At 27.8% G+C, this 13,408-nt stretch overlaps 4 protein-coding genes across 7 annotated transcripts in view; 3 read left to right on the top strand and 1 right to left on the bottom strand.

Annotated features, from left to right (window-relative positions):
• Positions 1-72: 72 nt before the first annotated feature.
• Positions 73-4,047, top strand: LOC108576187 (GPN-loop GTPase 2). The gene is made up of 7 exons (XM_017939135.1): positions 73-188; positions 265-568; positions 646-851; positions 1,146-1,260; positions 1,345-1,540; positions 1,624-1,802; positions 4,037-4,047. The coding sequence occupies exons 2-7, from the start codon at positions 448-450 to the stop codon at positions 4,045-4,047; spliced, it is 828 nt and encodes a 275-aa protein (XP_017794624.1). The 5' UTR covers positions 73-188; positions 265-447.
• Positions 1,892-4,043, bottom strand: LOC108576177 (trafficking protein particle complex subunit 13). Its single transcript, XM_017939124.1, has 10 exons — positions 4,001-4,043; positions 3,706-3,874; positions 3,420-3,504; positions 3,217-3,344; positions 3,025-3,148; positions 2,833-2,929; positions 2,534-2,760; positions 2,357-2,457; positions 2,051-2,198; positions 1,892-1,984 (listed from the first exon to the last, which is right to left on the bottom strand). Exons 1-10 carry the CDS (start codon positions 4,041-4,043, stop codon positions 1,892-1,894), a joined length of 1,215 nt encoding a protein of 404 aa, XP_017794613.1.
• A 776-nt stretch (positions 4,048-4,823) lies between the features above and the next one.
• LOC108576042 (tectonic-3-like) lies at positions 4,824-7,847 on the top strand. Its single transcript, XM_017938990.1, has 8 exons — positions 4,824-4,911; positions 4,976-5,236; positions 5,308-5,454; positions 5,590-5,849; positions 5,941-6,174; positions 6,253-6,412; positions 6,490-6,686; positions 6,762-7,847. Exons 1-8 carry the CDS (start codon positions 4,824-4,826, stop codon positions 7,845-7,847), a joined length of 2,433 nt encoding a protein of 810 aa, XP_017794479.1.
• Positions 7,848-8,534: 687 nt separating this feature from the next.
• Positions 8,535-13,408, top strand: part of LOC108576379 (rho guanine nucleotide exchange factor 11) — a 43,611-nt gene continuing 38,737 nt past the window's right edge. For all 4 annotated transcript variants that reach the window (XM_017939382.1, XM_017939373.1, XM_017939364.1 and 1 more), the window contains exon 1: positions 8,535-8,900. The gene's annotated coding sequence lies outside the window, so the exon portion shown is untranslated. The remainder of the gene's footprint in view (positions 8,901-13,408) is intronic.

Genomic DNA, 13,408 nt, shown 5'->3' with positions numbered 1-13,408 from the left:
AGAATTTTTTTTATTATTTAATCATACTTTTTTCAACTATAACCATTTTAAGATGTTTATGTGCATATTCTTGTTTTTAGTAACCGTATATTGTTAATTATAACGCATTTTAAAAAATTGGGATCATTGATAGCAGTAAATCGCGGACGTCTATTCCCACAGTATAATAATAGTACATATTCTACAAAGTAAGTATTGTTGTCAACATTGTTTAATATAATTTCTGATTATTTTAATGTAACAAATAAATAATATTAATTATAGGGTATTGTTTGGAAAGGATGATGATGAAGTTTTGGCTGCTGTCCGATATATAGCAGAGCAAATTAATGTGGAAAAACCATTGTTAATTTCAATATCTTTGAAAGATTATGATATAGATACTTTAAAAGCTATAGTTACAGCTATAAATAATATAAAATCATGGTGATAGTATAAAACATAAACATGAGCTTAATATTTGGTCAATTAATCATTGGTCCACCTGGAAGTGGTAAAACCACATATTGTCATGCCATGGCTACATTTTTAGAAAAATTAGGCAGAAAAGTGGCTGTTATTAATATTGGTGAAAATTAATAAAATTTCAGCAATTAATAATAATCAGTTACAAATTATGCATATTTCAATTATATCATTTTTTAGATCCTGCAAATGAAAACATGAAATATACACCAGCAGTAGATATATCTGAATTAATAAAACATGAAGAAGTAATGTCACACTATGAACTTGGTCCAAATGGAGCTTTAGTTTATTGTATGGAATTTTTAGAAGCTAATGTTAAATGGTTGATTACAAAACTTCTAAATTTGAAAGACCATTATCTTATTTTTGATTGCCCAGGACAGGTATATATGAAGGTTGTTTCAGGTTTTAATAGAAAAATTCAAAGAGCATGTAATGTTGGTAAAAACATTTTGTTTTTATGTGGTTTCCTTATGGTAAGTTAAAGAGAGTTTTTCTTACCTTAAAAACTTACTAAATCAATCTACTAGAAACAAACATATTTATATGAATTGATTTTCTTATTTTAACTGCCTTTATATGTTCCCGAAATTAAAACCTAGAACACTCTATATATATAAATTTTACATTATAAAATTTGTTACATTTTGTATTTTCAATTTAACATTTATAAACAGGTCGAATTATACACACATCATAATTCAGTTAGTGCAATTGCTGAAAAATTAGGGCAAAATTTAGTAAGATTATGTAGTGTGCACCTTGTTGATTCCCATCATTGTAGTGATGCTGGTAATTATTATACTTACTACAGTTCTATAAACAAATTTATACATTAAATGTATTGGCATATAATATTTATTTGTTGGGTTATAGGTAAATATTTATCTTCTTTAATTCTTTGTACAACAACCATGTTAAAATTAGGCTTACCTCACATTAACATAATGACAAAGTTTGATGAAATGAAAAAATTTAGTCACTGTCTAGATTTTAACATAGATTTTTATACAGAAGTGCTAGACTTAAAATATTTGTTAGATAAGTTGGATGAAGATTCGTTCACATCAAAGTAAGATTTTTCCTGAGTTTTAATATTTTGAATAAATCGCTGCAAATATTTAAATTTAAAAATAAAATTTCAAATACTTTTAGGTATAAAAAACTAAATGCAGCTTTTGTGTCATTGATAAAAGATTATAGCCTTGTTAGCTTTATACCACTGGATGTTTCTAATCAAGCATTATTACTACAAGTAAAGAATGCAGTAGACAAGGCAAATGGTTATATTTTTGGTGGAAATGAACCGCAAGATGTACAAACTTTACTTGCATGTGCTGTGGGATTAATATCCCTTAATATATTAAAAAAAGAGGTACAGTAAGTTAATAAACATATTTTTACTATTTTAATCATTTTTGGACTAGTCTGTTTGACTAACAAATATTTGTGCTAAATCATCATAATCATATACCCTTTTCAAAAATGTGTCCATCAACTTCAAACCGGAAATAGTCTAAAACATTAAAAACAATAAGTAATATGTTAATATTTTGATGATGTTTATATAAAAACTACTTACAATAATGCCATTATGTAATGGTATCAAACATAAAGGAATATCTATTGAAACTCCAGGCTTCAATGTTCCTATCATTGTATTGGATATTCCACACCATGCTATAGAGCTACTTGATTCCAAACTTAACATTAAATCCATACTTCTTTCACTGATGACACAGAAATGGAATTTAATATATTATAAAATTTTACTTAAAAAGTTTTAAGAGTAAATCATGTCAATTATTAATTCTGATAACATTTATCAGAATTCAGAACAATATATTTTGTTTTCAATTCTCTTCATTCATACAATGTGAATACTTACGATGTATTTATTATATGGCAATTAAAATTAACTGATTGTTCAAGGTAAACTGTTGAAGGGATATTTTTCATAGTAACTCTTATATCACCATATTCAGGTGCCTAAAAAGATAAATAAAATATTGATTATAAATATAAAGATTAATTACAAAATAAAACAATAAATTACTCAACAAACCATCCTTTCTAATTGACTTGTTTGTAATCTTCCCCTTTCTCCTAAGTTGCTTCTCCAAACAATGTCTAATTTTCCAATATTTGTTGCATTGCGCATCATTTTCGGGTGTTTTAATAAACTCACCTGCGGTTTTAAACAATATAAATATTGTCTACTACAATCAGTATCTAATATATTAACTGATCCATAAATAGATTCTCCTTTTTCATTTGTATTTAATGTTGATACTAAAAACAAAAATATTTATCATAGAAATTTAGAATTATATTATTTGAATCATTAGCATATAGTGAACCTACCACTAAATAAATGAGATGATTCGAGTGAAACTTTTTCTAAGCATATTGGACCTGCTGTGAGATTCTGTATTTGTGCTTCAAGATATACTTCATCTGACTTTAAGAAAATTACATATTTAAAGACAAATTGCACTATTAAATATCATAAGCTTTTAAATATGTCCATTATACCGAAATTTGTCATCATATTACCTCTGCATTGTAAAATTTTGTTTTAACATCTAATGGTTTTACCACTTGAAACTTAAAATATTTTCTGAAAGATTGTGGAGAGGTACCTACATTTGTAGGAGTATAAGTAACTTCACATACTAGTCTGCAAAAATGCATTAGCTAATTATTTACTAAACATGTGCTATAATTTTTGGAATTATGTATTCTTACATGTGTGTGCCTATTTCTTTTACTTCATGATGGATAACAAAATCAACTGTATTGTCAAGTGCTAAATCTTCCATTTCTCCATTACTACCACAAAGAGAAATAATTTGAGTACTTGTTTGTAAATCTGCCTGTAGTATAAAATGTTATTAAGTATTACTCATAAATTTTATATGTTCCATTTATGTCTATTATTATCAACTTACTTTAACAGCAACATTTTTTACTAACTGGGTACTACCATTATGTACACAAAGGTAACTTGAAAATATTTCACCTAGATAAATATTTCTGAAAAAATATATACATAGATGTACTTTTAATATTAAATTGTTTCTCATAAAATTATATTTAGTTATGATAAGTGTATACATACAATATTATATTATGCTATTTTTGGATACAAAGTACAGATAAGTGGTTAAAAATTTGGTATATTTAAAAAATTAAATCAGTGGAGAATTTTATTTCAATACATATTCATGTTCATACCCAAAACTTTGAGGTAATACCATGAACTGTCCTACTGTAAGAGTTTCCATTCCTTGCAAAGCAGTGCAATCATTTTTAAGTTCATAATTTAATGTATTACCAGGAAGATCTGTTGAATCACAAGTAACAACTACTGGACTTGCAAGAGTAGGTCTTGTTAATCTCATTACTAAAAATAATGCAAAGTTAAAGCATAATTATTACTCTTACTCATATAATTAATATTACAATAAAATAAAAAGTATGTCTATTTTTCTAATTAAATTTAAGATTATAGAAGAATTGTTTTAATTACCTTTTAATTCTAAGAGATGTTCACTTTTTGGTTTAGTTTCCATTTAGATTATAAGTGATAAACAGCAAACAAGTGTAAAAGATATATCTTTGTTGTCAAATAACAGAGACTGTCATGAAATGTCACTTAGGAAATATAACCTGTGGTCCTGTGGTGTAGGTAACATTCGATTCTATTCGATTTAACAAATCGTTTTTACAGATTCAAAAACAATTACAAATGAATAAATTCGAATGAAGTGTGAAACAAGTGAAATAAGCAACAAAGTATTTTAAACTTTTAAAATATTTGTAACAAAAATTTGTAACAATAAATAAATTCTTTAATGTTTAATAAAGTGTTTAAATACTATGCTACATAGAATATGAAAAATTTTTAAAGTACAGCATTGTTAAAAATAGTATTAAAAATTTCAAGATGCATAATATAATTGAAACTTCACAAGAGGGCGTATATAATGCACCATGCGTGGTATTAATAAACGTATCTAATGCATTTGTATTTTAAAGATTGTTGCGCTTGTTTTCAATTGTGAGATAAAACTGTAACGATAATGGAAATAACATTTTAATTCATATGTACTTCGTTTTGATTTAAATGTTTCACTTAAGTTAATATTCTTCAATTTGTGATGTTTACATTTTAAGAGCAAATAGTAAACAAAATGGATTGTTTTGTAATATAATAATCACGAATTCACGCACATTCAATACGCTATTTGTTAAAAAATACAATCACAAACATTATAAGAATGTGATATTCTACAACTTGTTTATCATTTCAATTAATGATAATTTTTAATAAAATAATATGATTATGTGGAATGGCTGAATTGCATATAATTGGTCGAATTTCGTCTGCTAAAGATTTTAAACAACCACGAATTTTATGCAAATGGAGTTTTCATGCTGGTAAAAGAATCAGTTAATGTTATTTAAAAGAAAAACTATTATATATATAGCTCCATCTTTTTAGGTAATGGTTGGAAAGTTTTAAATGGTTGCGAGGAAGGACAAACTCAAGAAAGTTGTGACTTATACACTGATGAACCAGTTTGGGATCATCCCATAGATTTGCATTATACTACACAAACTCTTCAAAATTCACCAAAACTTTTATTACAAACATTTTGTAGAGATACACATGGAAGAATATTATTTGGTTCCTATGGTATTTGTAACATTCCTTTATCTCCTGGATTGCATTGTATAGAATGTCATACATGGAAACCAATTGGTAAGTTAAATCTTTTCTAAAAACATTTAATATATGCTTTCATTATATTGTGTCTTATTCTTAATACATAGGTAACTGGAAAGATAGACTTAGGGATAAGTTTTTGGGAGTAACTTTACAATTAAAATCACCAAGTGCTTTAGTTAATTCTTTGGATAGATTTCAGTTACTTACTGAAAGTATGGGTACAGTTAAAAGTGAATTGTATATAATTTCAAGCAAGAATATTTATTAATAACTATATTCTAAAATATAAAACATACACAAAATTACCAAAATGTTTACAAAGAAATTGGTGTTAATGTTTCTTTATCTTATGTTATATGAATTAACATGTGCAAAAAAACTTGAAGACATATTTACATGTGCAAATGAGACAGATTGTGATGAATTAATAGAGGAAGATACTTTAGAAGAAGCATCAAGTACTGTGGCTGAAAATATTTATGATACAATTAGTACTAGTACAAGTAGTTCTACATATCCAACACAAACTCCAAAAAGTCAAATAATACCAACTACACAGACATCTCAAAAAATTAAGTATAATAATGAAATAAGAAACTACAATATACATAAAATGCATTCTGATGTATGTAAATGTGATTTAACAGTAAGTTTATATATTTCACAATATTTAATATTTAATATGAAAGGTAATATAATTTTTAAAAGTAATGCAACTTGTTTTGTGTATACAATAGGTATCATCTTGTGATATAAATTGTTGTTGCGATCAAGATTGCAATGACTTCCATTTAACTGTTTTCTCCCATTGTGAAAATCATCAGGCAGAATTATTTGATAAACGTTATTGTTATAACAAAAATTTTATACAACGAAATAACACACCATTTATACTGGAAAAGTTAGCAAATAATCTGTTTTGTATTTTGTATGATAATCTTCCACCAACCTACAGTGTTAACAATGAATTGGTAAAATTGAAGTATATTATAAATGTTAATTGTATTATACTGTAAAATTGTAGTTATTTAAGTTTTCATTTTATATAGAATATAAAAAGTGAAAAGGATTTAAGAGAAGCTGTAAATCCAAATAGACTGAAATGGAAATGGAAAGACCAATTACATGTACCTGAATATAATATTTCTAGTCCTTATCAAGATGATGACATTATGTGGATAGTACACAACAATTGTATTCAGCCTTTTGGTATATATTATATATTTACTATTATTAAGACTTTATTTAACGAATATCATTTTATATGCATTCTTTTATAAATTTAGAAATATTACAATCAGGATTTACCGAATTGTGTTCTTTTAAAAAAACTTTAAAATACCTTCGTGAATGGAAAGATAAATGTTTGCAAACGGAATTGAGTAATACAAATAAGTATCTGTTTCCTAGAGCTTTTAATAATTTTAGTATCATTGCATCTACTCATTTATTAAATGAAACCTACATTGAAGTACTGGATCAGGTACATAAAAAACAATAATATTAAAAAAAAAAGATATATAATTTTATTAAATTGTATGTTTTTTCTCACTTACAGATTTGTCCAAGAAACGTGTGTTTAACACTTACTAGTTACTATTGTAAGCAGTCTTGGAAAACATGTAATAATAGTACCTTATTAGGATCTTGTTTTAATGGAACGTGTTACAACATTGTAACAGGTGTAAAATATTTGATTGTTCACAATGGTTCTATGGGAATTAACAGCGTTAATGTATACTTTATTATAAGTAATGTTTCTCATCATTTTTACCAACAGTTCGAAGTTACTTATGAATGGGTCGAATTGGATAAACAAAAAAGTTTTTTTTTAAGCGGTAATCCTGGTTACATTGTTGGAAAGCCGTTAATTATCGGTACTTTAAAAATTAATAAGACTAATAACATGGAAACTAGATATATCAACTTTAATAGGACTAATAGTTTTCTGACATTGCCTATAGCTACAAGAAGTGGTGAATGTAATGATATTGATAGATATACTCTTGCCTTTGGGGAAGATGTTAAATTAAAATGCTCCGTATCTGTACATACTAATAATTTCAGTACAACATCTTGTATGGAATTACAAAATCTTACTATGCACTTTTTAATGCAAGATTCTTTATTTAATGTTACTCAAACAGATCAATATAATATTTATATTTCTAAGACAGGCAATTTTTCTAGTAATAATACTGCTGATTGGGTGCAAATTTTACTTAATAGAATACCTCAAAGTGTTATAATAGGACAGGTGGTTAATGGTCGGTTGAGTTGTTCGGGACTAATAACATCTATACATTTGAACATTTTATATTCTACTTTAGCAAAACTTGAAACATTAACTAATCATAATGTACTAGGAATTGGTATTACATTCACTGCAGAATATAATACATCTTGGTCCAAGTGTTTAACTGAAAACTGTACAAACATACTTAAAACAGATGTTGTTAGTTATGTTACATTTCACGACATATCAAAGCCATCCAAGTATTATTTTGTAGGAGGCCCCAACTTGGATCTTACATTGCCATATGACTTTTTTTACCCTTTTTTAAGTAGTTCAACATGTGTTAAGTCAAATATACTTTTATTTAATGCAATATTGAGCGTGATTTTGCACATTTCATTTTATTGATCTCATGTATTTATTACACCATCATGTATCTTTATTAAAATATTTAAAATATCATTATATGAACTATGCACATAAGATATACTGAAAATAATATTACATTTATAAATAAATGAGAAGATTCATAATATGTAAACATTATTTTATAATATAATCCATTTATTTCAATAATGCAATGCGTGTTTAAAATAAATTTAAAGTGCCTTCTGATGATGTGATTAATTTTTTAAATACAAATTATAAATTGTATTTCTGGTTATTATTTTTAAGTGTGCCCATGTAACTAATTAATTTTGTCTAATCCAATTTATTTAACAAATTTCAATTACAATATAAAGTTACAGGTTTCGTATTTAAACTTAATATCTTTACTATGAATTGGGAATATAATACAAACACATCGATTACTGTGATTTGATCCAATGGTCCAGTAACATTTTAGAATAATATGAAATGATTGGTTAAAAACTGTAGTGAATGCATTTCAAAAGAATCATTATAACACAGAAGAAAATTCACTAATAAAGTCTTAACCAATGAGAGAAGTATATTTAAATTATTCACCAATCAGGAGCGCCTTCATCTTTCCTCTATAATCTTGCCACTGTAAACTTGGTACGAACTCCTGCAACTGTCGTGATGCACTATGGGACGTTGGGTTGTGCTTCGCTCCAATACAAGATGGCTGACACTTGTTAGTGGTGTATTTTCGTTTTATCGAATGTGCATTTTATAAAAAAATCAGTGCCTTCGTATCCACGTATGGTGCATGCATGTTTGCATAACTAGTACAGAAGAGGTCTTCCTTTTTTTACCAAATAGTTTCCTTATCATGTATTATCAGGAGACATCAAAATGTGCCGTGAAAGTGCTAGAGACAGAATAATTACCCGTCACCAGCCATATTCATATGTGTTCTTTTGTTATGACAATTGTGATATAATTCTCGTGGAATATAGTGCCAAGGTGAAGTGATATCTCGCTTTGTTGCGCTTCTACACCGTCATTGGTGTTTCGTACAAGATTCGTTCCACTACGAAATAGATTAAATGAAAGGTATGTATTTACTCTATCCTCTTCGATACGCCTATTCGCGAGTCATTCTTGAAACCTTATATCCGTGTATTTTCTCTTTTTTCTATTGTCCTTTTTTTTGTTTTTTACATGCTTACAAAGTATAAGAACCGACTGACCTATTAACCTGTTATATCGATTAACGTGATGTCATGTATGATTTCTTAGTTTCTCTTTGACATATTCTTTGAATTTTAGTCGCTGTCATACATTGTTTTACTGTTTCTTAAAATCAAACAATTTCCAATTGAGGGTTTCTTAATAAGACGCAGCGAATGATTATAATAAAGCCATGATTTTTATTATCCGATTAACGTAATACTTATCCGTACAAATTCGATTGTTTACGATACTTAAGTGTAAAAAGTCTTACAGTTCAGGGACGGTATAAGCAAACTAAACATGGCAGTAACATTGGTAATGAAATTTAATCACAACGCGTTGTTAGACAGAAAGTATTTCGTTTTAATTTGTGTTAAAAGACATTCCTAAAATATTTTTTATAACGATTAAACATGACTAAATTTTTTAAATGCTTCATTATTCGCCTCACGTCAAATATATTAATTCAATATGTTCAGTTTACTCGTTAAATGATCTTAATTATTTTAATTCAAATATTTTGTTCATACAAATGTTCATATTTTATTGGAAAACAAAGTAATATTTTGTTAATGATGCACTGAATAATCTGTAAAAATTATTATCGAATATTCATATGATTGTTGAAGGGCAGATTACAGTATTAAATATCCTTAATCGCAGTCTACGTTTTTTTTTTTTTTCAGTGTTTAAAAATCTATCGTTTCCGTTATTCATTTATTAGTCACAGTGTAATTGTTACGAAAGAGTAGCGTCAATAATCTTGATGTTGTTTTAAATGCAATAATAAGCAAGAAAATTGATCGGAATATCATTACTGCGCACGATTTGTTCAAAATTCGCCATATGAGTATTTGACTCACGTCTGACACGAAGCATGTAAATCACGAATGTGATATTGAAGTTACGGCCGAAATACTAAATCAATCTTACAGCAACCTGGTGCTATTTTTCACAAATTTTAAACAACTCCAACAAATTTTCTATGTGCATCGTGTTCATTAATCACGGCAAACATTTTTGCGGTGTATTGAGACATAGAAAAAAGCAAAATGGCTGATGACTTTAAACAAAGCAAAATACTTCACATTTCGTGGAAACTTCATCTCATGTTTAAAGTTACTAAATTTTCCTTTTTATACCTTCGTTAGGAAGGAAATATCTTACAGAAAGATTACTCTTAATTTTTTATACCTTTTTCTATTTGTTAAATTCTTTATGAAAAGTTATTCTTCAAGAAATCTCAAGTTTTTACAGTAACTACGTATACAGAATCACTGCAATAATACAAGTAATTTTTATTTCTTGTATTATTCTTAAAAAATATATAATAAATTGTAAAATGTACACGTATTTTGTTGAAAATATTACTCTAATGTTAAATTGTACTGCATAATAATTCAGCTTCATAGATATTTTTTGTCAATGGGACTGAACATTATGAAATATTGTTTTTTCAAATAAGATTAATAAAACATCGAATTGTAGTTTACCCTTATTATCCTAACCTAATACTTAATTCCTCAGAATGTAGATTAAAATACATAATTTATTCTTTTTGCCCTTTTCTTTAAGCAAAAGTAAGATTTACCAAGTATTTAATTTTTAGGTTAATTTCACGAATAATCATAATTTGTCAATTGTCAGATTGGCTTGCTTCAGTAGCGTATAAAATAATTCACAGTTTTGAAGTTTCCGTCGGATATTTAGAACATGTGGGCAAAAAGAATAAAATCCCGTTGAAGTTTTCTCGTCCTTGATAAAATCTGGGCATCGAGTGCATTAACTCCTTCGAACGCAGTCGTATTACGGTGTACCATTTATACAGAATTAATTATCATTTAATTTTCAGTAACGTTTCTTCACCGTTTCGTTCTTGCATTTAAAAAAACTTTTTCATACGAATATCTTTTGAATATTCCACGTTGAACGCTGTTTAAAAGAAAAAATAACTATATGTTTATTCATTAGCGAAGATCATCAACATTGTATAATAAACAATTAAAGAAAACGATTTCTCTGTTCAACGAGTAATTAGGAAAAATTGCAAAATACAACATAGAAAAGCAGAATAATTTTCATGGTAGGAAAATTAATTTGCCTACTTTTAGCACGATCATATCTGCCGTTCTAGAAATTAACTTCGCGTATTTTTGTCGCCGAAGGGGAATTAGTGCAAAAATTTCGTTTCGTCAAAAAGTATCACCAATCCGAAGGTAGAGTTATGTAAAAATATATGCATAATTATCATGTTAATTAGGATTGACAATAATTGAGATTTGAAACACTAATTTATTTATGATATTGTCGAAATGTTTGCTTCTCGGCATTTAGTTAATTAATTGCGCGCACTTACTATCAGGAGAGATGATACGAAATGCTGGTGTACAGATATTCAAATGACGTATACAATTTTATTTTATTTCCATATGCTGGACAGATTTCAGTCGGATGTGTTCTTAAAATATTTCAGTCGGATAAGGGTTAAATATGCATCTACTAGGCCAGTCTTGTTCTATTTTAAGAATAACTAGTACAGCATCAAAAATATATCTCGATATGATTATGAGTTTTTCATATGAAAATAGAACGTTTTGTTGGAAACAAGAAAGAAGTAAAATTGTATTTTAGAGTTTCGTTTGTATGAACGTAATAAACGTATATAGGGGAGCCTTTAATGAATTACGATGTACACAATGCGAATCGTTAACTCTTACTAATCATGTTTCACCGATGTTTCGATGAGCTTTCGTAGCTATAGTTACACAGTTAGGGTAGTTATCGAGACGTAAGTTTGAAACCACTTGCAATGATTATTTGCATAAGGTATGAATAAGGTACTGTATTGGAGATGAAAACTGTTCATTCCTTTGTTATTAAAGATACGAATAAATCGTGAAAATAAAGATCGACTGTTTTTAGAAAACATTTTTTTTTTCTCAAAATTTGTCGAATTTAAGGATAGTGAATGGGTACAAAAGTATATTTTAATATTAGCTCTTCTTAATACTGCAGTATTTCTGCGATAAATTTTGTCAATTTTCTCTCATAAAAATGAAATTTGAATTTTCTTGACATAAAAATTCAAGGAAATTGAAATTTGAAGACTGTAGTCTTTCAGTAACAATATTCATGAAAACAGTATATTGAAGCACATATTTTATTTACTTCAATTTCACGAAATAACAAAAATGAAAGAAAGACAACTAAAAAGAAAGTAATCCTTCTTCTTTTGCTGTTCTCACGAAACCATTTCTGCTTTGTCTTAAGCATTTTTTATCATCAACAGAAACGGAGATAACTACTTTATTTTCGTCGAATCGCATTATACATTTAACTTCAACTATCACGATTTTTGATACATCTTCACGCAAATTTCTTGCGACAGAAAATATTTAAATAACTCGATTTTTTAAAACAAGAAGCGTTACGTCGTAACTTGAAAAATAAGCCTTTAACCGAGTTACTTCTTTACCGGCTTTTTAATACCGAAAACGATAAACGAAAAAAGACATTTAACAAACATATTTCTGCAAACATTTATTACCGGTGTTAATCATTTTGGGTGGAAAATAATTTCAACGTACAGAGATTAAAAGAATTGTTTCACCGTATTTGTTTTTTTACCGTAACTCTTTTTTCTTCTTCTTCATTTTATGCTGTTTCGTTAACGAGTCCTTTCAAGAAGAACAATTTCGTTCGTTTTGTGCAACGATTGTTTGAAAATTGTTAGACACACGTGTAAATCGTTAGAACGTCGAGGGACGACACCGTAATAAATAATAATTAAATACGAACGTAAAATGTATATAATTATAAGCTCGAGAAAGTTCATAGGAACGACAGACATAATCTGACTGATAAGGGGACATGATTATTTATTAGCTTCGGACGCGGTGAATGATCAAACATCCTGCATTCGTTAAGAAGCGATTATTCTTCGAAACATAACAGTTGTTTTAATTCAGATACATTCCTTTTTCTTCTTTTGTAATCGAGATTTGTTAATTAAGGTAAAATGTTTCGTATGCTCGAAAATTCGAAGAAAAATCACAGTGTGGTTCATCTTCTGTGTTGCATTTCGTACATTGTACTTCCAACGTATCTACAAGAAGGCAACATTTATAGATAAAAGTTCGAAGATACTAGATAAATTATATCATAACTGTGTATTATCGCTTCGGCATTAATGTGATGTTGCGAATAAAGATTAAAAGACCACGATTCAGCGAACGATTATGCAATACTAGTATATATGTACCAAGAATTGAGTTCAAAGTGTAAGATTTTAGGTTGAACAGAGATATTTTTAATGTCTCTTAGAAGAGGTTTTTTTTAGACGAATTAATTTAATATTTAATTACTGTCGATTTCGTAATTATTTAAAT

Source organism: Habropoda laboriosa, unplaced genomic scaffold (assembly GCF_001263275.1).
Source record: "Habropoda laboriosa isolate 0110345459 unplaced genomic scaffold, ASM126327v1 scaffold36, whole genome shotgun sequence".
In the NCBI taxonomy this organism is placed as follows: domain Eukaryota; kingdom Metazoa; phylum Arthropoda; class Insecta; order Hymenoptera; family Apidae; genus Habropoda; species Habropoda laboriosa.
Note: the sequence above shows the minus strand (reverse complement) of the source record. Positions and strands in the feature narration are given on the sequence as shown.